This window comes from Staurois parvus, unplaced genomic scaffold (genome assembly GCF_062004578.1).
Source record: "Staurois parvus isolate SC_StPar_1 unplaced genomic scaffold, SC_StPar_1.0 ptg000017l, whole genome shotgun sequence".
Lineage (NCBI taxonomy): Eukaryota > Metazoa > Chordata > Amphibia > Anura > Ranidae > Staurois > Staurois parvus.
Window position 1 is genome coordinate 1,459,215 of NW_028317813.1, and position 18,286 is coordinate 1,477,500.

Below are 18,286 nucleotides of genomic sequence, written 5' to 3' on the forward strand. Positions count from 1 at the left end.
GGAAGTTGCCTTTTTGGTGTGCTTTTGAAAAACTGCACCAAAGAGAGAGCATGCAGGAATTTTCAAAAGTGCAGCTCACCTGCAGTGTGAACAGTTGCATAAGAATTTGTGAGGTATAATTTTCATGCACTTTTGTCATCCTGGAAAATTGTGGCAAAAGTGCACCATTGTGAAAGGGGCCTTGGCCTCCTCTGAATGCAGCAAACTATCCGCTCCTGCCAACCTGCAAGTGTAGCTTTCATTTTTCCCAAACCATTTAGAAAATGTAATGGCTGCTTGTCTGCGATCCAGTTGACAAAGTCTCACACTTTTTTTTTTTTTTTTTTTTTTTTTTTTTTTTATTAATCCCTCCCATGATAACTGTGTGACTGTGCTTGTAGATCTGCTAATCATCCCTACACTACCTGAGAAAAACCTGTTTTATTACTTTCTCTATCCAATGATCCGGAGCAATGTACAAAAAAACCATGGCGTGGTTTAACAGGAAAGCTGCAATTACACAAAAATGATTCTGGTCTCTGGAAAATGAGCCCGACTGTCAAATTCCAGAAAACAAGCATGTACTTCCTTACTGTCCTGTAAAGCCTGAATAGTACATTGTTGGAGATAGTGGGGCCTGATGCACACTATTAGCTGTATAAAGTTGTGTTAAAAACACAAGTTTTTCTATGTTTTTTGCATTGGCGTTTTAGCCTCGTTTTTTCCATGTCAGCTTGTTTTGTTTTTTGTTTTGTTTTTTTTTGTTTTTTTACACACACAAAAAAAATTTAGCTCAAAAACTCCGGTTTTCCATGTTTTACCAGCATTTAGAACGTTTTTACAGCTAAAAAAAACTCCTCTTGAAAACTAGTTTTGGAGATTTTGTTTCAAGGCAGAAAATGCCCACGGCCACAAACCGCTCATGGGGTGTTTACTGGCTGTAGAAAAAGTACACCAGAAGCCAAAGACAGCAGCTGTAAAATTCCCCAGTGTGTATGAGGGCTAAAACTTGCATGCTCTGGCTGTCTTATTTTTTTTTTTCCTCCTCTGAGCTCCCTCTTAAGACCTTATTCGCATGGGCGTATTTAAGCATATACCCGTAGGAGGGCCATTTTTTCCCTGTGCAGGATGCACAGGTGTTCATACATCTGTGTGCAGGCAGTCACCATCATGTCAGTTGGGGCGCAGCAGCTGCATGGACACAGCCACTGCTCCCAATTTGACATCTGTGTGGGTGCTGGTGCATATCCCCAAATGCACACTATTTATGTTCAGAAACACACACAAATGTAAAATTGCAGCTGTTGCATCCAAATTAGCATCAATGGGACTGTCTGAACAGTGATGCATGAAGACCTGTGCATTCAAAGAATGGCAGGTGTACACTTGAACTCTGGGATAGGCTCCAAAAATCACCCTTTAGTGGGCTTAGAACTACAGAAGAGATGTGCTAAGACCAGCGGCTGGAGGAATAGGAGGCATAGCAGCCACTGGTCTTATGAACAGGAAACCCCTGGGATTTAACGGTTTCATTTTAAAATTTATCAGGCTACTTTAGATAAACTGAGTGAACCAGAAGATGGATGATATATTCAGTGAAGGCAGGAAATCTGCTACCTGGACATGTAAAGACATTTTTTTTTTTTTTGCCCAAAGTTCTGCTTTAAGTACGGCCAATTGAATGAGGCCTAATACTGACCCCAGACCACACCGCCCAACTCCAGATATGTCTGTGGAGACGCCAGGGGACAATATTAGGAGGAAGCTCAGAGGAGAAATCTAAAAACGGCAAAAGGGCCTGTGAGCCGCTGCTATTAGCGGCTAATTTAGCAAAGGAAAAAAATGACTTTGGCTTACTCCCTCTTTGTTGGTATAAGTTTCTACTTTGGAGGAGCCGTGATTTGTGGAGTGTATAAACAGTTAAATGTCAGCTGTATCACACAAATCCTAATTTGCATAAGAAGGAATTCTAATAGAGGCATTCTACTTGATTTGTCTGGAACAGAATGTTCCAAAGTGTTTTGCCCTCTCCACATGCTTATGTAGTGTTGCCGGAAATACTGAGCTCATGTTTCTTAGCAGGTCACCAGAAGTATGTGTCGTCTATAGGATGCCAGTGTAAGCACTGATACAGGACTATGGAGTTAATTACATAGCTTGGTTGTCTTTGTATTGTATCTATGGCAATGGCTCTTGACAGGAAATCTTCATGTCCATCCTTTTTCCAAGGACACACTGGAGTCCATGTTTATTGTATAGAACAGCCATTGAGCATTGCAATGACAGTCCCTATCCTGGGACTGCCCCCTCTAATGTGTTTTACCCATTCGGGTCTATTGAGTGGAGGAGGGGCCAGGGCAGGGACTGGCAGTGCTCATGGTGTTTCTTTACAGTAAAGGTGAACTCTAAGGACCTTATCGGTGTGCAGTGATCTTTTATCCGTGCATAATGTTACAACCACATTTAGGGTTTAGTATGCTTTCACGATTACCTCCTTTCCGGTGCACGGGGGTTCTTTTCTCGTGGCAGCTGATGGGTTTGCATCTTGTGTGATGATTATCCAACTTGTAGCTCATTAACATTTGATCCATATATGGGCAGGTTGGTTCTAGTGAAGTCGATCTATGTACCAACTTCAGTACAACCAGCCTGTTGGGTTTTTTCATATGATTACTACCATTGGTGGCAGTAATCATTGTGCTTTAACAGTAGGGAAACCTCCTGCTGTCAGAGTACAATAGCGCAGTGGGAGGGATTCTCCCATCAACTCTGTGTTGTGGAAATCCGATATTTATTTTTTTTTTTTTATATACCGTATTTTTCGCTCCATAAGACGCACCTAGGTTTTAGAGGCAGAAAACAAGATAAAAAAATATTCTGAACCAATGGACTGCGGACGCAGTACAGGAGATGACCAGAGACTGCGGACACAGTACAGGGGATGACCAGAGACTGCGGACACGGTACAGGGGATGACCAGAGACTGCGGACACGGTGCAGGGGGTGACCAGAGACTGCGGACACGGTGCAGGGGGTGACCAGAGACTGCGGACACGGTGCAGGGGGTGACCAGGAGAGTGCGGACACGGTGCAGGGGGTGACCAGGAGAGTGCGGACACGGTGCAGGGGGTGACCAGGAGAGTGCGGACACGGTGCAGGGGGTGACCAGGAGAGTGCGGACACGGTGCAGGGGGTGACCAGGAGAGTGCGGACACGGTGCAGGGGGTGACCAGGAGAGTGCGGACACGGTGCAGGGGGTGACCAGGAGAGTGCGGACACGGTGCAGGGGGTGACCAGGAGAGTGCGGACACGGTGCAGGGGGTGACCAGGAGAGTGCGGACACGGTGCAGGGGGTGACTGCTGACCTTTGGGGAGGGAGGGGGAGCGGGTACCTGAATTTGACAGGTACCCGCTCCCACTTCCGCGGAGTTGTCCTCCCTTTAGTGTGGGCTCTCGGCCTGACAGCCGGGTGCCCAGTGCGCATGCACGAGAAGCGCTGCGCTTTGTGATTGGTCTGCCATTTTCTGGGACCTGTCATGTGTCCCAGAAGATGCCGTATCATTCACAAAGTGCAGCGCTACTCGCACATGCGCACTGGGCACCCGGCTGTCAAGCCGAGAGCCCACACTAAAGAAGCGCGGGAAGACTGCGCAGCGATGGACCGAGGAACAGGTAAGGTCCTGCTGTAGAGCTGAGCGGCCGGCCCGGTATTCTGACATGGCGGCGGTGGAAATACCGGACCGGCTGCTCCATATTCGCTCCATAAGACGCACTGACATTTTCCCCCCTTTTTTGAGGGGGAAAAAAGTGCGTCTTATGGAGCGAAAAATATGGTATATACATTTACCCCCCCCCCCCCCATCCTTCAACCTGTGACATTAAATCTTTTGTTTGTGTTGTGTTTTTTTGTGTTTTTTTTTTTTTTTTTTTTTTTTTTTTTTTTTCTTTTTAAATAACAAAACTGTCTTTACTTGCCTGCTCTGTGCAGTGGTTTTTGCGCATGTGGAGTTTATGACTGACCACTTTCTTCCCTGGTACAGAAGGAAGAACTATGCTTTCCGTAATAAAATCATCTTCATGCATGACAATGCACCATCTCATGCTGCAAAGAATACCTCTGCATCAATGGCTGCTATGGGGATAAAAGGAGAGAAAGTCATGGTGTGGCCTCCATCCTCCCCTGACCTCAATCCTATTGAGAACCTTTGGAGCATCCTCAACCAAAAGATCTATGAGGGTGGGAGGCAGTTTACATCCAAACAGCAGCTCTGGGAGGCTATTCTGACATCTTGCAAACAAATTCAAGCAGAAACTGTCCAAAAACTCACAAGTTCAATGGATGCAAGACTTGTGAAGCTGCTATCAAATAACTGGTCCTATGTTACAATGTAACGTGACCTGTTAAAATGTTTAAAAACTTAAAATGTTGTTAAAAGTTTGAAATAGCTTTTGATTTCAGTAAATATGCTGCAAACACAACAAATGACAATTTTCAGTTCTTTACAAGGTGTTTTGAAACTTACTGTGCGTAGTAATTTGGAACAGTGCATTGTAAGGTTTTTTTTTTTTTTTTTTTTTGTTTTTGTTTTTGTTTTTGTTTTTTTTTTATGTTTTAAAAAAATCCTGTTCTCATTAGGAGGTTTGTTCAATAAAAAGTGAATTGTACTCTTAATAGTTGATAACATGAGAATTATGCTGACTGTTATTTACATCAATTATTTAGGTAAATGAGAAAAATATCATTTGCATAATAATTTGGTATGTGCATTTTGAAGTTTAAGACGTAGTAGTTTGCTGGCAGTACCATTTTAAGGCTTCATGTACACGAGCAGCTCCTAAACCTGGAGTTTAGGAGGTTTGGCAAAAAAATGCCAAAAGCTCCTAAACTCAGCTCCATAAAAGCATGTACACATAGGCTTTTAGCAGAGTTTAGGAGCTGCCGCGTTTAGGTGAGGTTAAATTTCCCTCTCCTGAATGCGGAAGAATCGCGTTCAGGATAGGAATGTTCTGACCACTAACTGCGGGAAAACACAGAATTGCGGTAACCGCAGTTTGCAGCGATTTGCATTTTTCCCCCAGCCGGCGGTCAGGGTAGGCTTGTGTACATGGAGCCTAAGAGAATCTGTGCAGAAATATTGGAGCTTTGACTTGTGCAACACAGCCTTGTGATGATGCTTTTTCTCCTGGTATGAGGGCATGTCACAATGTTGCATATTTAAGTGGAACCCAGGCAATCTGCTGCAGACAAGTGGAATGTACATGTAGGAACTTCTTTATCCTAGGTTCACACCTAAGCGTTTTTTCCACAGCATTTTTCAGAAATGCACTACAGTCCATTTAACATGATTTACTATGAGACACGTTCACATCTCTGCATTTTGTACCCGGTGCATTTTTTGTAACGTGCCGGACTTTTTTGAACGCATACAGTTGTGTTTTTGGTTCTATAGACTTCAATGGAAGCGCTGGGGAAATTCATGTAGTGCATTTTTGCTTCGTTTTTTGATGAGTTTTTTGCGTTTTTTAAATCTGCCAAGCAACAAGAAAAAAAAAGCAAAAATGGGGCAAGAGATGCAGGTGCAAAACGCAATGCAGAAACGGGTCAAATGCAAAGTGCATAGGTGTTAACCTAGCCTAAATCTTATTTTCATCCTGTGAGTAATGGACCATTCTAAATCATTCACATGATGTTTTGTTTAGTTTGCCAGATTTATTCTTTTACTTTTCTTTCTTTTTTTTTTTTTTTTTTTTTTTTCTTGGTCTATTTGCAGCCTTGTTCTTCATGTAATGTCTTGATCATGAGCTGGAATAATAATCTTCTAAATGTTACAGGCAAAATAGAAACTCCAGACGTGAACATGTCTGCTTTAAACTGGAAGCCATTTATATATGGAGGATTAGCATCAATTACGGCTGAATGTGGTAAGTTGTGAGTGTTTACTAGAAGGCAGAACTATAGTCCATTAGATTAATTCCTCTGTTGAAAGCTGGAGGGAGCTTTTATTAAAGTAGGACAAGCTGAAAAGGATGGCCTAAATTAACGTGGACAGGATTCTTCAACTGCTGGTTTAAAAATGTAAATCTGAAGTATTCATATGTTGTATTTCATATTTACTTATTAATAAAAAATTTTTTTTATATATATTATACTTTTTTTTTTTTTTTTTTTTTTAATACACACACACCTTGATGGTGCTTGAGCTCGCAGGGAGCTCACACTTTCAGCCCTGGAAGAGCCTGCTTGTTACATTTTGTGGGTTCTGCTTTGCTCAGTACTTGCAGGGGAGGGGGTAAACTAAAGGTTCAGTTTTAAACTTGCCTTATACTTGCTCATGTTCATAATTTCAGCCGTGAGCTGTACTGGCTGGAGTTGCACACAAAAGCCCTGAAGCCTCTGTTTTTCCACATGTTTGTTTGCTAAAGAACACCTTTTCATTAGTAACATATGTACTGTGGTAAAGTTCAGAATGCTGAAGCTGGAAGAACTATCAAAAGAAATTGTTTGTTATATTATTTTACTTGCCTAAAGTAAAATTACCTTGAAAGAATATATGGCTTTTGAATGATTACCAATATCCGGCCACAGTACGGAACAGTCCACAGTACCGAAAAACTTCCTGTAATTAGTTGCACCCCAAGGTACACATAAATGCAAACTAATATATACACTAATCCTAACCCACAGAAATGGAAAACGGAGGAAAAAATTTTTTTTTTCCTACATAGCGTAACATAGAGCATCCATATTAGGTCATTGGATACCTGGAAAAAAGACAAAGTATCCTGCCATGCATATCCCCAAACCCCCCCTTTCTGTTAGGTGAGACTTCAGTTTTTTTGACAGTGTCTGTAAATCCACAAAGCAGATTGCCATTCTTGTACTCTCTTGATCATCTTCTATCTCAAGGCGTGGTCAATACCTTTCCAGAGGATGAAAAGTTTTGCAGTTTCTACTCAAATCTTTTCAAGGTTCTAAAACCAAATGGAGATGTTCATTCTGTCTTGGATCTCCAGAGACTCAACAAATTATCTACGAGTGCAAAAGTTCCACATAGAATCGTGTAGTCTGCGGTGACCTGTCTCCAACAGGGAGTCTCCTGACAGTGGATTTCAAAGATACTTTCCTACATGTTCTGCAGTTGCAGGGGAGGATTACCTCTTTCAGTTCGTAAGCCAGTTGTTCTTTTGCTTAAGTGAACTATTTTTAAAGGCAGTTGTGTCACTAGCAGCCATGCTGACCAGGTGCCTCGCTTTTCTGGAAAAATCATACAATCTGTAATTCTTGACATTGGTATACTCCATCAGAAAGATATTTTTAGCTTGTTGACTTCTTTTCCTTTAAGTAACTGACCAAGATATCTGGCATAGTCCAGGCTCCTGACCAGTACTGGAAGGTGCTTTTGTCCAAGTCTTGGGAACAGTGTTGTCTCCTAGGCAAATCGTTCATCTGCAGCAATGTGGAATTGTGCCAATGCTAGAGGTAGCACTGTTTTAAAGGATCGGAGAATTGGTCTCTATCAGTAAATGTGAACCTTATTAGTCATGTTACAGAATCCATTGTCAAAGTCAAAAGCCCTTATTTACTGACTTTTTTTTGGTTTCCCTAGGCACTTTTCCTATAGACTTAACAAAAACACGGCTGCAGGTGCAAGGACAAGCAAATGATGCAAAATACAAAGAAATCCGCTACCGAGGAATGCTCCATGCACTTGTCAGAATAGGTCAAGAGGAGGGATTTAAAGCGCTGTACTCTGGGTAAGTAACACACTTTCATATTTACTGTATGTATTTTGGCTGAACTATGACTCTTTGGGGGAGATTAACTAAAAATGGAGAGTGCAAAATCTAGTGCAGTTGTGCATGGTAGCCAATCAGCTTCCAACCTCAGCTTGTTCAATTCAGCTTTGGCAATAAAATCTGGAAGCTGATTGTTTTTTATGCACAGCTGCACCAATTGGTGCGCTCTCCAGTTTTAGTAAATCAACCCCTAAAGAGAAGGGAGTATATACAAATTTGAAAGGGAATGTATAGTTGGCCTACAGTGACCCAGAGTATTGCTGCAAGAGGGCCAGGATGAAAGCCAATTAACTTGCATTTTTAGAAGGCAAGATCTGCAATGGTAGCTTCAATACTTCTTACATGACACATTTCCTTAAAACTATTACTCTAGGCAGGTGTAAAAGACATACATTTAACGTAATACTTAGTACATCATTAAATGCAAGAAGTAAAAATACAATTTGCCCTGGTATCAGTCTTTTGCAGTCCCTGTACAGCAGGGCTGGAGTGTGAGAGGGAGTAGCAGCCCAAGGAACCAGTCAGATCCTCCTAGGTTGCAGGTGAGTATAGTATTAAAAGTTGGTTATGTTGGGGTTTTTTTATTCTTTCTTTTAATGGTCTATTCTTCCCCCTTCTTCTTCCTCCTCCTTCTTCCTCCTCCTTCTTCCTTCTTCTTCCTTCTTCTTCCTTCTTCTTCTTCCTTCTTCTTCTTCCTTCTTCTTCTTCCTTCTTCTTCTTCCTTCTTCTTCTTCCTTCTTCTTCTTCTTCCTTCTTCTTCTTCCTTCTTCTTCTTCCTTCTTCTTCTTCTTCCTTCTTCTTCTTCCTTCTTCTTCTTCTTCCTTCTTCTTCCTCCTCCTTTTTTTTTTTTTTTTTTTTTTTTTTTTTTTAATTTCTGTAATATAAATACCATAGTTAAGAAGAAATGTATTTGTGTTCATAACACTTTTTTTGTTTGTGAGTAGCCAGATGGGTGACTGTTATTAGAAGTTCTTTTTCTCTGAGATTACCTCCTGTGTATACTGATTACAAAATAGTCTGCAATGTACAAACACCAGACTGAACCTTCACCTAAATCCACGTGCTTGTCTATTGAGATCTTACAATACAGTTCAATTTGGAAATTAATTCTGCAACGCTAGCAGTACAGTTAATAAACTAACTTACCCATTTTCCCTCATTTTGTCCTAAAGCTCAACTCCCAGGTATCTAAAATTCCCCCCCTTGGGATGGGTCTTGGAGGTGTGTAAAAGTAAATTGTATTTACTTACCCTGTCCTTCATGCTGCTAGACCAGTTCCTGAAGTCTTTGTCCCTACACTCAGGTGGTCTAAGGCGTGCCATTCGCTGGGATAGCAGCGGGTCTGGTAAATAAAATGTTCTTACTCTCTCTCCTAGACCTAAATGAGCAGTTATCCCCTGCAGTGCGGGCTCAGGTTCCACTGCAGAGGAAATTTTTTCATTTTTTCTGGAGTCGGGCTTTAACCTACTGACACAATCTAAATCACTTGCTTTGGGGGCACTATGTGTGTTCATAGACCCACACAGCATGGCTTGGCCCCGCCCCCTGCTCCCTCCTTTCTGTATTTGACTGATGGCTGCAGTAGGAGCCATTGGCTCCTGCTGCTGAGTCTATGAGAAGCAAGGGGGGGGGGGGGGGAAGCTGCTGCGGAAGGGCATAGCAATGGAACAAGATCGGATTCCGCTAAGTCTTTTAAAGTGTTACTAAACCCATGACCCTGCATTCACTATATCTGGTCTCCCACAGTACAATGTCAAGTTTTCATAACTGACTTTTTTTTTTTTTTTCTTTCTACATAGGATTGCACCAGCAATGCTTCGCCAAGCGTCATATGGTACAATTAAAATCGGCACTTATCAGAGCCTGAAAAGAGTGTTTGTTGATCGCCCTGAAGGTGTGTATAAAGTTTGATCTGTCAAGTAGCTCCTTGAGTCATTTTATTGTAAGATACTAGGCATGCTACATAAGAACTCAAATACTTGAGAAAAATATTTGTTGGTGTTTTCCACAAGTAAGTAAGAGAAAAGTAATAAAATGGTAAATCTTAAGTCTTTTTTTTTTAAATTTTAAGGCCTTTGATTAATGCCTTTATCACTTAGGCCTTAGATATGATTCTATACTATAGACAAAGTGAAAGTAAAGTGATGCTGTATGGAGGACCTCATGGGATGTCTGGATGCGCAAGGTCTGAGGAGCTCCTCATACACATGTGCAAGAACTTGAACGCTGAAAAACATAGAAGCAAGCACTTTATGGAGATGCTGTCCAATCTCAATCTTATTGTAATCTTATCTTTCTTTGCATAGCTTGTGTAGTGTGTTTTTTGTGTAGTGTGGTCCATCACGACCAACAACGCCACCATCAGCCCCACCCTGCAAGCCAAAGTACTAGGTGTCATTCTAGACTCCAACCTGTCTTTCCAGCCCCAGATCCAATCGCTGACAAATTCATGCAGACTCCACCTCCTAAACATCTCCAAAATACGCACGTTCCTAACTCCTGAAACCACTAAGCAACTCATTCACTCCCTTATCATATCACGACTTGACTACTGCAACTCCCTCGCCGGCCTACCCCAACACAGGCTATCCCTGCTTCAGTCTATCCTGAATTCTGCAACCAGACTCCTCCACCTCACCAACCGCTCCGTATCCGCCTCCCCCCTCTGCCAATCCCTCCACTGGCTTCTGATTGCCCAACGCATAGAATTCAAAATATTAACATTGACGTACAAAGCTATCCATAACACTGCCCCAAACTAAATCACTGACCTGATATCCATCTACCACCCAAAACGCACTCTTCGCTCCTCACAAGACCTCCTACTCTCCAGTTCCCTGGTCTCCTCCTCCCATGCCCGTCTCCAGGGCTTCCCCCATCCTCTTGAACTCACTACCCCAATCCGTCAAACTGTCATCTTCCCTCCTCACCTTTAGGCGCACCCTGAAAACCCATCTCTTCAGAGAAGCCTACCCAGCCCTCACCTAATTGCTGATCTCCTCCGCTCTTCCAACCACTCCATCCCCCACAGCTATCTCCTCCTGTACCACTCTCCCCTCCCTCCTAGATTGTAAGCTCCAAGGAGCAGGACCCTCGAACCCCTTGTGTATCGCATTGTATTGTTACTGTATTGTCTCATGTACTGTCTCCCATTATAATGTACATCATTGAGCAAACTTTTGGCGCTATATAAATACTGTATAATATAAAGATTGCCATCACCTGCATCTTGTACATTAAAAAACTGTACATACATAAAGATGATGGAGGTTCCTAAGGCTGAAGTCCTCAATCTCCTCCAAGAAGGGCACTAAAATTTAATTGTATGTTGCTGATCTGAGTTTTGAATGATGTGCGCTTGCGTTCTGTAATATTTCATTCCCTTGCCTAACAGCAGCACCTGATACATTTAATATGCTTAGGAATGTAACGCAAAATGCTGGGGGACTAGCTACGATTTCCACATTGTACTGCGCATATAAAGTCATTTCTTTTTTAGCTAGTGAAATAAAACCATTTGTTCTAATATTCAGGCATACTGAGACACTGTTAAGAATTCATGTTTAAACATACATGTTCAATAATTTTGCTAAATTAACATTTTTTTTTTTCATTTTTTTTTCAACCCATAGATGAGACGTTGGTTCTTAATGTTTTTTGTGGCGTTTTGTCTGGAGTGGTTTCCTCATGTATTGCCAACCCTACAGATGTTTTAAAGGTAATATTTCATCTTAGAAGTTCTCAAGTTCTATGTGCACTCTAAGTCCTCATGCACACAGGCAGAAATGCCAATGTGAGGGGTCTCTGATAAAAGCTGTAGGTTATCCAATGTTCATAAGCACACTGTGTCGTTTTTTACCAGCGTATTTTAGATCGGCATTCAGCAGTGGAATAAAAAAAAAAACAAATCCCAATTCTGTCTTCAGAGAGGAGTTTTTCAATGTATTTTATGTGGTCATGTGCGTAGATGGGTGCATGTGCACGCAAAATCATTGTAGTGGCTAAAATAAACAAATACTCTAGCCCAGTGGTGGGCAACCTTTTTTTTCAACTGAGCCAAATCTCGCCAAAACCACGATTGAAATTTATTTTGAGAGCCACATTTTTTAAACTGAAAATACATCCCCCATATAGTAATTCATCCCCCCTATAGTAATTCATTCCCCATATTGTGTCAATTCACTTACCTTTGCTCTGCGCGTTCCTCTCGCCGTGTTCCCGCGCCGTTCCGGTCTTCAGGGCGGACTGTGAGTGGAGAGGAGTTCGTCACGCTGCCCCACCTACATCCTGGCTGCCCCGCCTACATCCTGACAGCCAATGTTTGCCACGCTCCGCGGGCCGGATTAAAAGGTCCGACGGGCCGTAGTTTGCCCATTGCTGGGCTAGCTGCAGAGTCCTGACTTTTGGGGCGGCCGCCCGAGAGGAGGGAGGGGAGCGGGCGCCCGGCACACAGAAGAGCCGCATTAAAGTTTGTAAAGAGCCACATGTGGCTCGCGAGCCGCGGCTTGCCGACCACAGGTCTAGCCAATAGAATGAGTTTATGCCCCTGCGCATTTAAACACCTGACATCACAGGCTTTTTTTTTTCCTGCCAACTTCTGGTAGTATATTTGGAACATTTATTCATATGCCCTGTGCATGTAGCCTTAAAAATAAATGTGCTTGGCATGGGCTTTTATTATTGGACACAATTATAATCTATTCTAATTTCTTATTTTTCTTTAACCAAAAGCAATGGACTGCTCATTGCAGTTAGGTGTCTTTTTGGAAGTGAACAAAAGCCACTTGCTATATGCAAATGTAGTAATCGGTGGGGCTGGTTGCAGTTTTACAAATGAAATAATGTACATGTAACTAAAGTATGTATCTATAAGTCAGATTATTGGAACTGTAAAATGTATTGGTATGCAGAAAGAGTATATGATTAAAGACAGTCAGTAGCTTGATGTCGTCATTTGGATTTTTAAGCACATGAATTTTGAAGTATGAAGCACACTTGAACACTTTCCACCTCCCACAATGCAGCGTGTCACTCTGGAGCAGCCCATCATGAGGCCCAAGTACTGTCTTGTGGGTGCAGTGGAGTATGCCTAGTCTTATGCTGAGCATATGCTGTCTTTCAGAAAATGGGTATCCACAAAATGTTTTAGCGTGCTTTAGTGCACACCATGAAGTTAGGACCGAGCTTCTGAGTGTCCTTGGCGTGTGTGTGTGTGTGTGTGTGTGTGTGTGTGTGTGTGTGTGTGTGTATACATACATACACGTGTGTGTATGTATTTAGTGTCCAGGCTATTTTTTTTTTTTTTTAACAGTTTATTCACTTGACAGGAGTAAACTCGTATGGCTGGTGAGTGCCTTGTGTTCTCTCTAGTTTTTTTCTTTGTTGACCCCATATTTATACAGAAAGCACAAGCAGTCATTCTTTTTTAAATATTGTTTTTGTTTTTTCTCCTTGTTACACCTTTTTTGTGGTTTGTAGCCCACATCTGTGCAATAAATCTGCCTGGATATACAGGTGGCACAGGTACTTAAACACATGGTGAATGGCTCTGCCTACAATCCTAAAATGTTGGTTATTATTAATATTTTGGCAGTGATGACATGTAAATACCTCTTCTGTTTTTGAAGGAAATATTTTTTCTTTCTGACAATGCTAGTTGTCTGGTTGCCATATTGGAGTTAACATATTGAGTTACTGACCTAAAACGTATACAGATCAAGAATTGTTATTTCACTCTGGCTTCATCTTTAATGACTTGTGGTACTGAAGCCTGAGACAGCCAAGTATGTAGACTTTTTAGATGTTAAAGCCGGCTCTAGCAAGAAATTGGGGAAAAAAAACTATAAAATGTATAGTTCATGAAAGAACTATACCCGCCTTCTATCCAGTTCTGTGGTGTCCTGGAGCTGCCCACCAGCCACCGTCATCCTTGGCTGGATCAACTTCCGGGTACCGATCTTCAGGCTTAGCCAAAATGACATAGTTATTTAGCCAATCAAGCAGTTAAAGAAATTTTAATGCAGCAGAGACATACTATGTCTCTTCTGCATTAAAAATTCTGCCTCTTTGCCAATAGTTTGCCAATAGTTTTTTCCCATTTTAAAATTCCACTTTAACCACTTGCCTACCGGGCACTTTTACCCCCTTCCTGCCAAGGCCATTTTTCGGCTTTCAGCACTGTCACACTTTGACAATTGCGCGGTCATGCAACACTACCCATAAGAAATTTTTATCATTTTTTCACACAAATAGAGCTTTCTTTTGGTGGTATTTCATCGCCGCTGGGTGTTTTTTATTTTTTGCGCTATAACTAAAAAAAAAAAATTTTTTGTTTTTCTTTTGTTTCTATTAACATTTTGCAAACCAGTCATTTTTCTTCTTCACTGATGTGTTGATTGGGTGGCACTGCTGGGCACTGATCATCCGTGCCCTGATGATTGGTGCCAATCCGTCCTCTGACAATTGCTGGTTATCGGCAGTACTTTTCTCACACTGTGACAACGTGAGTAAAGTACAGCCGATAACCAGCAACTGTATTTACCAGTGATCTGATGTGTCATTGGACACAGCTGATTAGATGGTAAAAGGCCAATGTGATTGGCCTTTTACCACATAACGTGATCAGCTGTGGCTGTGCATCCCCTGAGGGCGTGCTCTGAGAGAACGTCATATGATGCCCTCCCAGGACTGGAAAACCGCGCTGTAGCCATCATTTGGCTATAGTGCTGTTGACAAATGGTTAGACTTTAAATTACTTTTGCTGCAATACCTTCAATGCAATGTTTTTCTCCACAATGCTGCTTTTTTTTTGCCACTAGATGTCCTAAGTGCTCTAAGTTCTATGTTAAATGACACCCAGTATCATTAAACCCAATTTCCTCCAAGCCTAGGCTGTCATGGACCTGCTCCCAGTGTGTGGCTGGACAAGGAAGCAGAAACAACAAAGTGACTCTCATTTCATCTATTTATTTTTTGTGGTGTATCATGTATACAGAGCTGCATTAATTTGTGGACTTCACTGAAATGTCTTTTTGGACCCCTTTTGTCTCGCTTCACCATAAGCTTGCTAGACATCCTGATATGATTGATTTAGACCATATCTGTTATAAACCAGTAGACTTTGTTTCCACAGGTGCATAAGGCCCTATTCAGATATTGTGTTACGGGAAGGCGCACTCCCCCTTGCAATTTTAAAAGTGCAATTTTACACTTGTTTCCACATATCGCCCAAAGGGCAGCCCATTCACTTCACTGGGCTACCCTATGCATTTTTGTCGCTCAGAAGAAGCTCCCCCACCTTTTTTGGGCAACGAGCTTAGCAAAATTTTTATATGCTCATTTTGCCACACAACTTTCATGACAGAATTGCAACACCTTTGGGGTGCCAATAAAAATAATGACACACAAATGCGCATCATGCGTTTTTTGCCACAATTTGGAATCACGGGCAGAATTGTGGCAATTCTGCCTGCAATTTCAAATTTGCCTAATGTAAAGGAGGCTGCTCTGCAGCGCCATTCACTGTAAAATGCATCCCAAAGAATGCAGTCTGCACAACACACAGCTGCCCTATTTTTGTGTGTGTTCAGCCCATTTTGAGATGGCTGCTTTAAAACCATGCACAACATTACATTAATGCACATTCATGCGCACATGCATGGATGGGTCCTAAAGGAATGATTTGCATGCCTCTGCACTGTATCCTAAACTTAAAAACAATTATAATTGATTTATAGGCTTGTTTTGTAAATACCGTCTTGTGGTGCTATATTAAAAGCTGTATCTTTAAATAAGGCAATTCATGAAAGCCATTATGTTGAAAAATTGTAGACAAGTTGCTGTCACAAGACTGTCTGTCTTTTTAAAGGGTTGATTGCACTGGATAAATCAGAACAGACATTGCTGTATTTACTTTGCACTTGGCATGTGACAAATGTGTGGAGTGGGAGTGATGAGGACATTTTTCACAATACAGGCCCTGAGCACGAGCTGCTGTGACGTGCCATGCATTTCATGTTTGTATACTGTTAGAATCAGGGCAGAGTTCAGGGAGCCCCAGGTAGGAGCACAGTGGACAGAATATGTGCATTTCATACAAACATACAGTAGGTTGCTTCAGCTGGCCGTATTCCTATAATAGTGTGAGGACTTGGCAATCTGCCTGAAATGGGAGAACATGAGTTTATGTACTCTTAAAATAACTGACATATTGACTATTCTACTTAACCTATACACGATGTACTGTTCCCGGCTCCTGGTACTTGCAATAAAAAAAAAAAATATTTTGGGATCTATATTTGTTCTCTTGTCTGATAGCTGATTGCATTTGAAAATACAAATTGTCTTTTACAGCATGTAACGTGTTTTGGCTATTAATAAATCTGTACTAGCTCCGCTATTGAGCTGGACTATAAATAGTGGAACACTTCATGCTACAGAAACCTTAAGCTGCTTGGACGCGCTTGGGGAAAAAAAAATCAATGAAAGTTTTTGTAAATCTGACTGGTAGCTATATGCTGTGTGAGCCAGTCCCTCATCTTTTGAATTTTGTTTTCCTTTTTTGTTTTTGGTTTTTTTTGGGAAAAAAAAAAAATCTTGCTGGGGTTCTGTATCATAAACTCCTATTCCCATGGTTTCAAGTGACCAACATAATAAGTTTGGCAAGTGCACAACAGGAGCTTCATAATTAAAAGGAGCCGGTCACAGGAATAAATGTGGTGTAGTCCATTAACCTCCTCCTTTCTGGGAATACTGTTTCTTGATTACCATGCTTTCATACTTCAGTAGTTTGCAAAAGGTGCTGTACTTTCAGCATCAGGTAGTGCCTAGTAGATCAAGAAAATTAGCTAATTTTAGATTTTATTTTTTTAACATATTGAAATTCTATATTAACAAAGTTTACCGTTTTATGTATATAGATGTGGACTAATGCATGTTAATATGAATGTTTTAACTGCATATATTTAGGGCCAATTAATACAGGTCTGCTTTGTTGAAGTGCATATTGTTACACTCATAGTGAAGTGTTTTGCAGCTTTATGGGCATTGTAGTATGGCTATTTTATTTAGGCTCGGTTTACACTAGCCAACTCCAAGTTGCAAGATTCAGTGCCGCTTTGGAGAGACTTTAAAACAACTTTTACACTCTCCTGGCATCAAAGTTGTGTGACCGTCAGATCAAAGTAGTGCGGGAACCTTTTCTGAAGTTGCAGCGACTTCAGTAGTGTCAATTGGGAGGGCTCTCATAGAGACACATGGCATTTCACATGTCCTGCGACTTTCGGTCTCACAAGTCAGATCTTAAGTCACAGGAGTGTGATCCAAGCCTTAGGCCACAGATCCTAATGAAAATATTTATTGAAGCTTGTTGAAAGCCTGCTAGCAGTTTGCTTAAAGTGGCAATCAATAGTGGCAATCTGGGTTCAACAGTTACAAACTGAAGCTGAATGGTACATTAAAAGTTTTTTTTTTCAACAAAGCTTGCAGAAAGTCCTGTAAATAATTTGCCAAAGCTTGCTGTTCACAAGCTGAAGCATGTGTGAAACAGGCCTTAGGCTGGTACACCACTATTCAGTATTCCTTTTATTTTTGCAATTTTACATTAAGTATAAAACAATAGAAATCAATGCATTGAAGAATTAAAAGGGGCAATTCTCGCACCAGATACTTGCATGTTGTGCATGGAAACCACAGTCCTGTTCATGCATCACCATGTATAAAATGTATTTAACTGCAATGCACAGATGTGAATCTGGTTTAAGTGTTCCGATTTATAAATGTACCTTACTCGTTTTGCTTTTCTTGCCACAGATAAGAATGCAGGCCCAAGGCAGCACAATTCAAGGAGGAATGATTGGGAACTTTATCAGCATTTACCAGCAGGAAGGGACCAGAGGACTGTGGAAGGTGACATATATTTGTCAGCAATTGATGGTAGTTGACCTAGCTTTTTGTTGTTAAGATGAGTGAGTAATCTGTTGTGTCATTTTCCAGGGAGTGTCGCTCACTGCACAGAGAGCAGCTATAGTAGTAGGTGTGGAGTTACCAGTGTATGACATCACCAAGAAACATCTCATCATGTCCGGGCTTATGGGAGACACTGTCTATACACACTTTCTGTAAGTGTACAGGATCTGTTGGGTATTGTGAGTTGTTATATAAATTTTATTTGAGAAGACCCTGCATGCAGTGCTGTGTGTGGTGGTGGGAAAAAAAATGTCCCCACACATGTGGTTCTGCTAACATAGTACCTGTATGCAAAATAAAATTGTTGCCATGCGTGAAAGATGTATCAACCACTGACACATTGAGATGGCTTCTTTGACCTAACATCACTTCTGGCTTATTCGGAAATACATGGCGCAAAAAAAAAAAAAAAAGTATGTAATCATACTGATCTTGTTGTGATTGAAGGGATTTAGGGTCTTATTGATCCCAGATCCCTACATAAACATACCTGTCACAGACCTATTGCTGTGTCACAAGGGATGTTTTACATTCTATGTGACAG

General features: G+C 41.4%; 1 protein-coding gene across 1 annotated transcript in view; it reads left to right on the plus strand.

Annotated features, from left to right (window-relative positions):
- Positions 1–18,286, plus strand: part of SLC25A30 (solute carrier family 25 member 30) — a 43,307-nt gene that overhangs the window by 12,267 nt on the left and 12,754 nt on the right. Inside the window, exons 2-7 of the mRNA XM_089678779.1 lie at positions 5,812–5,901; positions 7,587–7,734; positions 9,576–9,670; positions 11,409–11,494; positions 17,587–17,682; positions 17,770–17,894. Of these exons, the coding sequence (XP_089534905.1) occupies positions 5,838–5,901; positions 7,587–7,734; positions 9,576–9,670; positions 11,409–11,494; positions 17,587–17,682; positions 17,770–17,894 (614 nt within the window). The 5' untranslated portion in view covers positions 5,812–5,837. The remainder of the gene's footprint in view (positions 1–5,811; positions 5,902–7,586; positions 7,735–9,575; positions 9,671–11,408; positions 11,495–17,586; positions 17,683–17,769; positions 17,895–18,286) is intronic.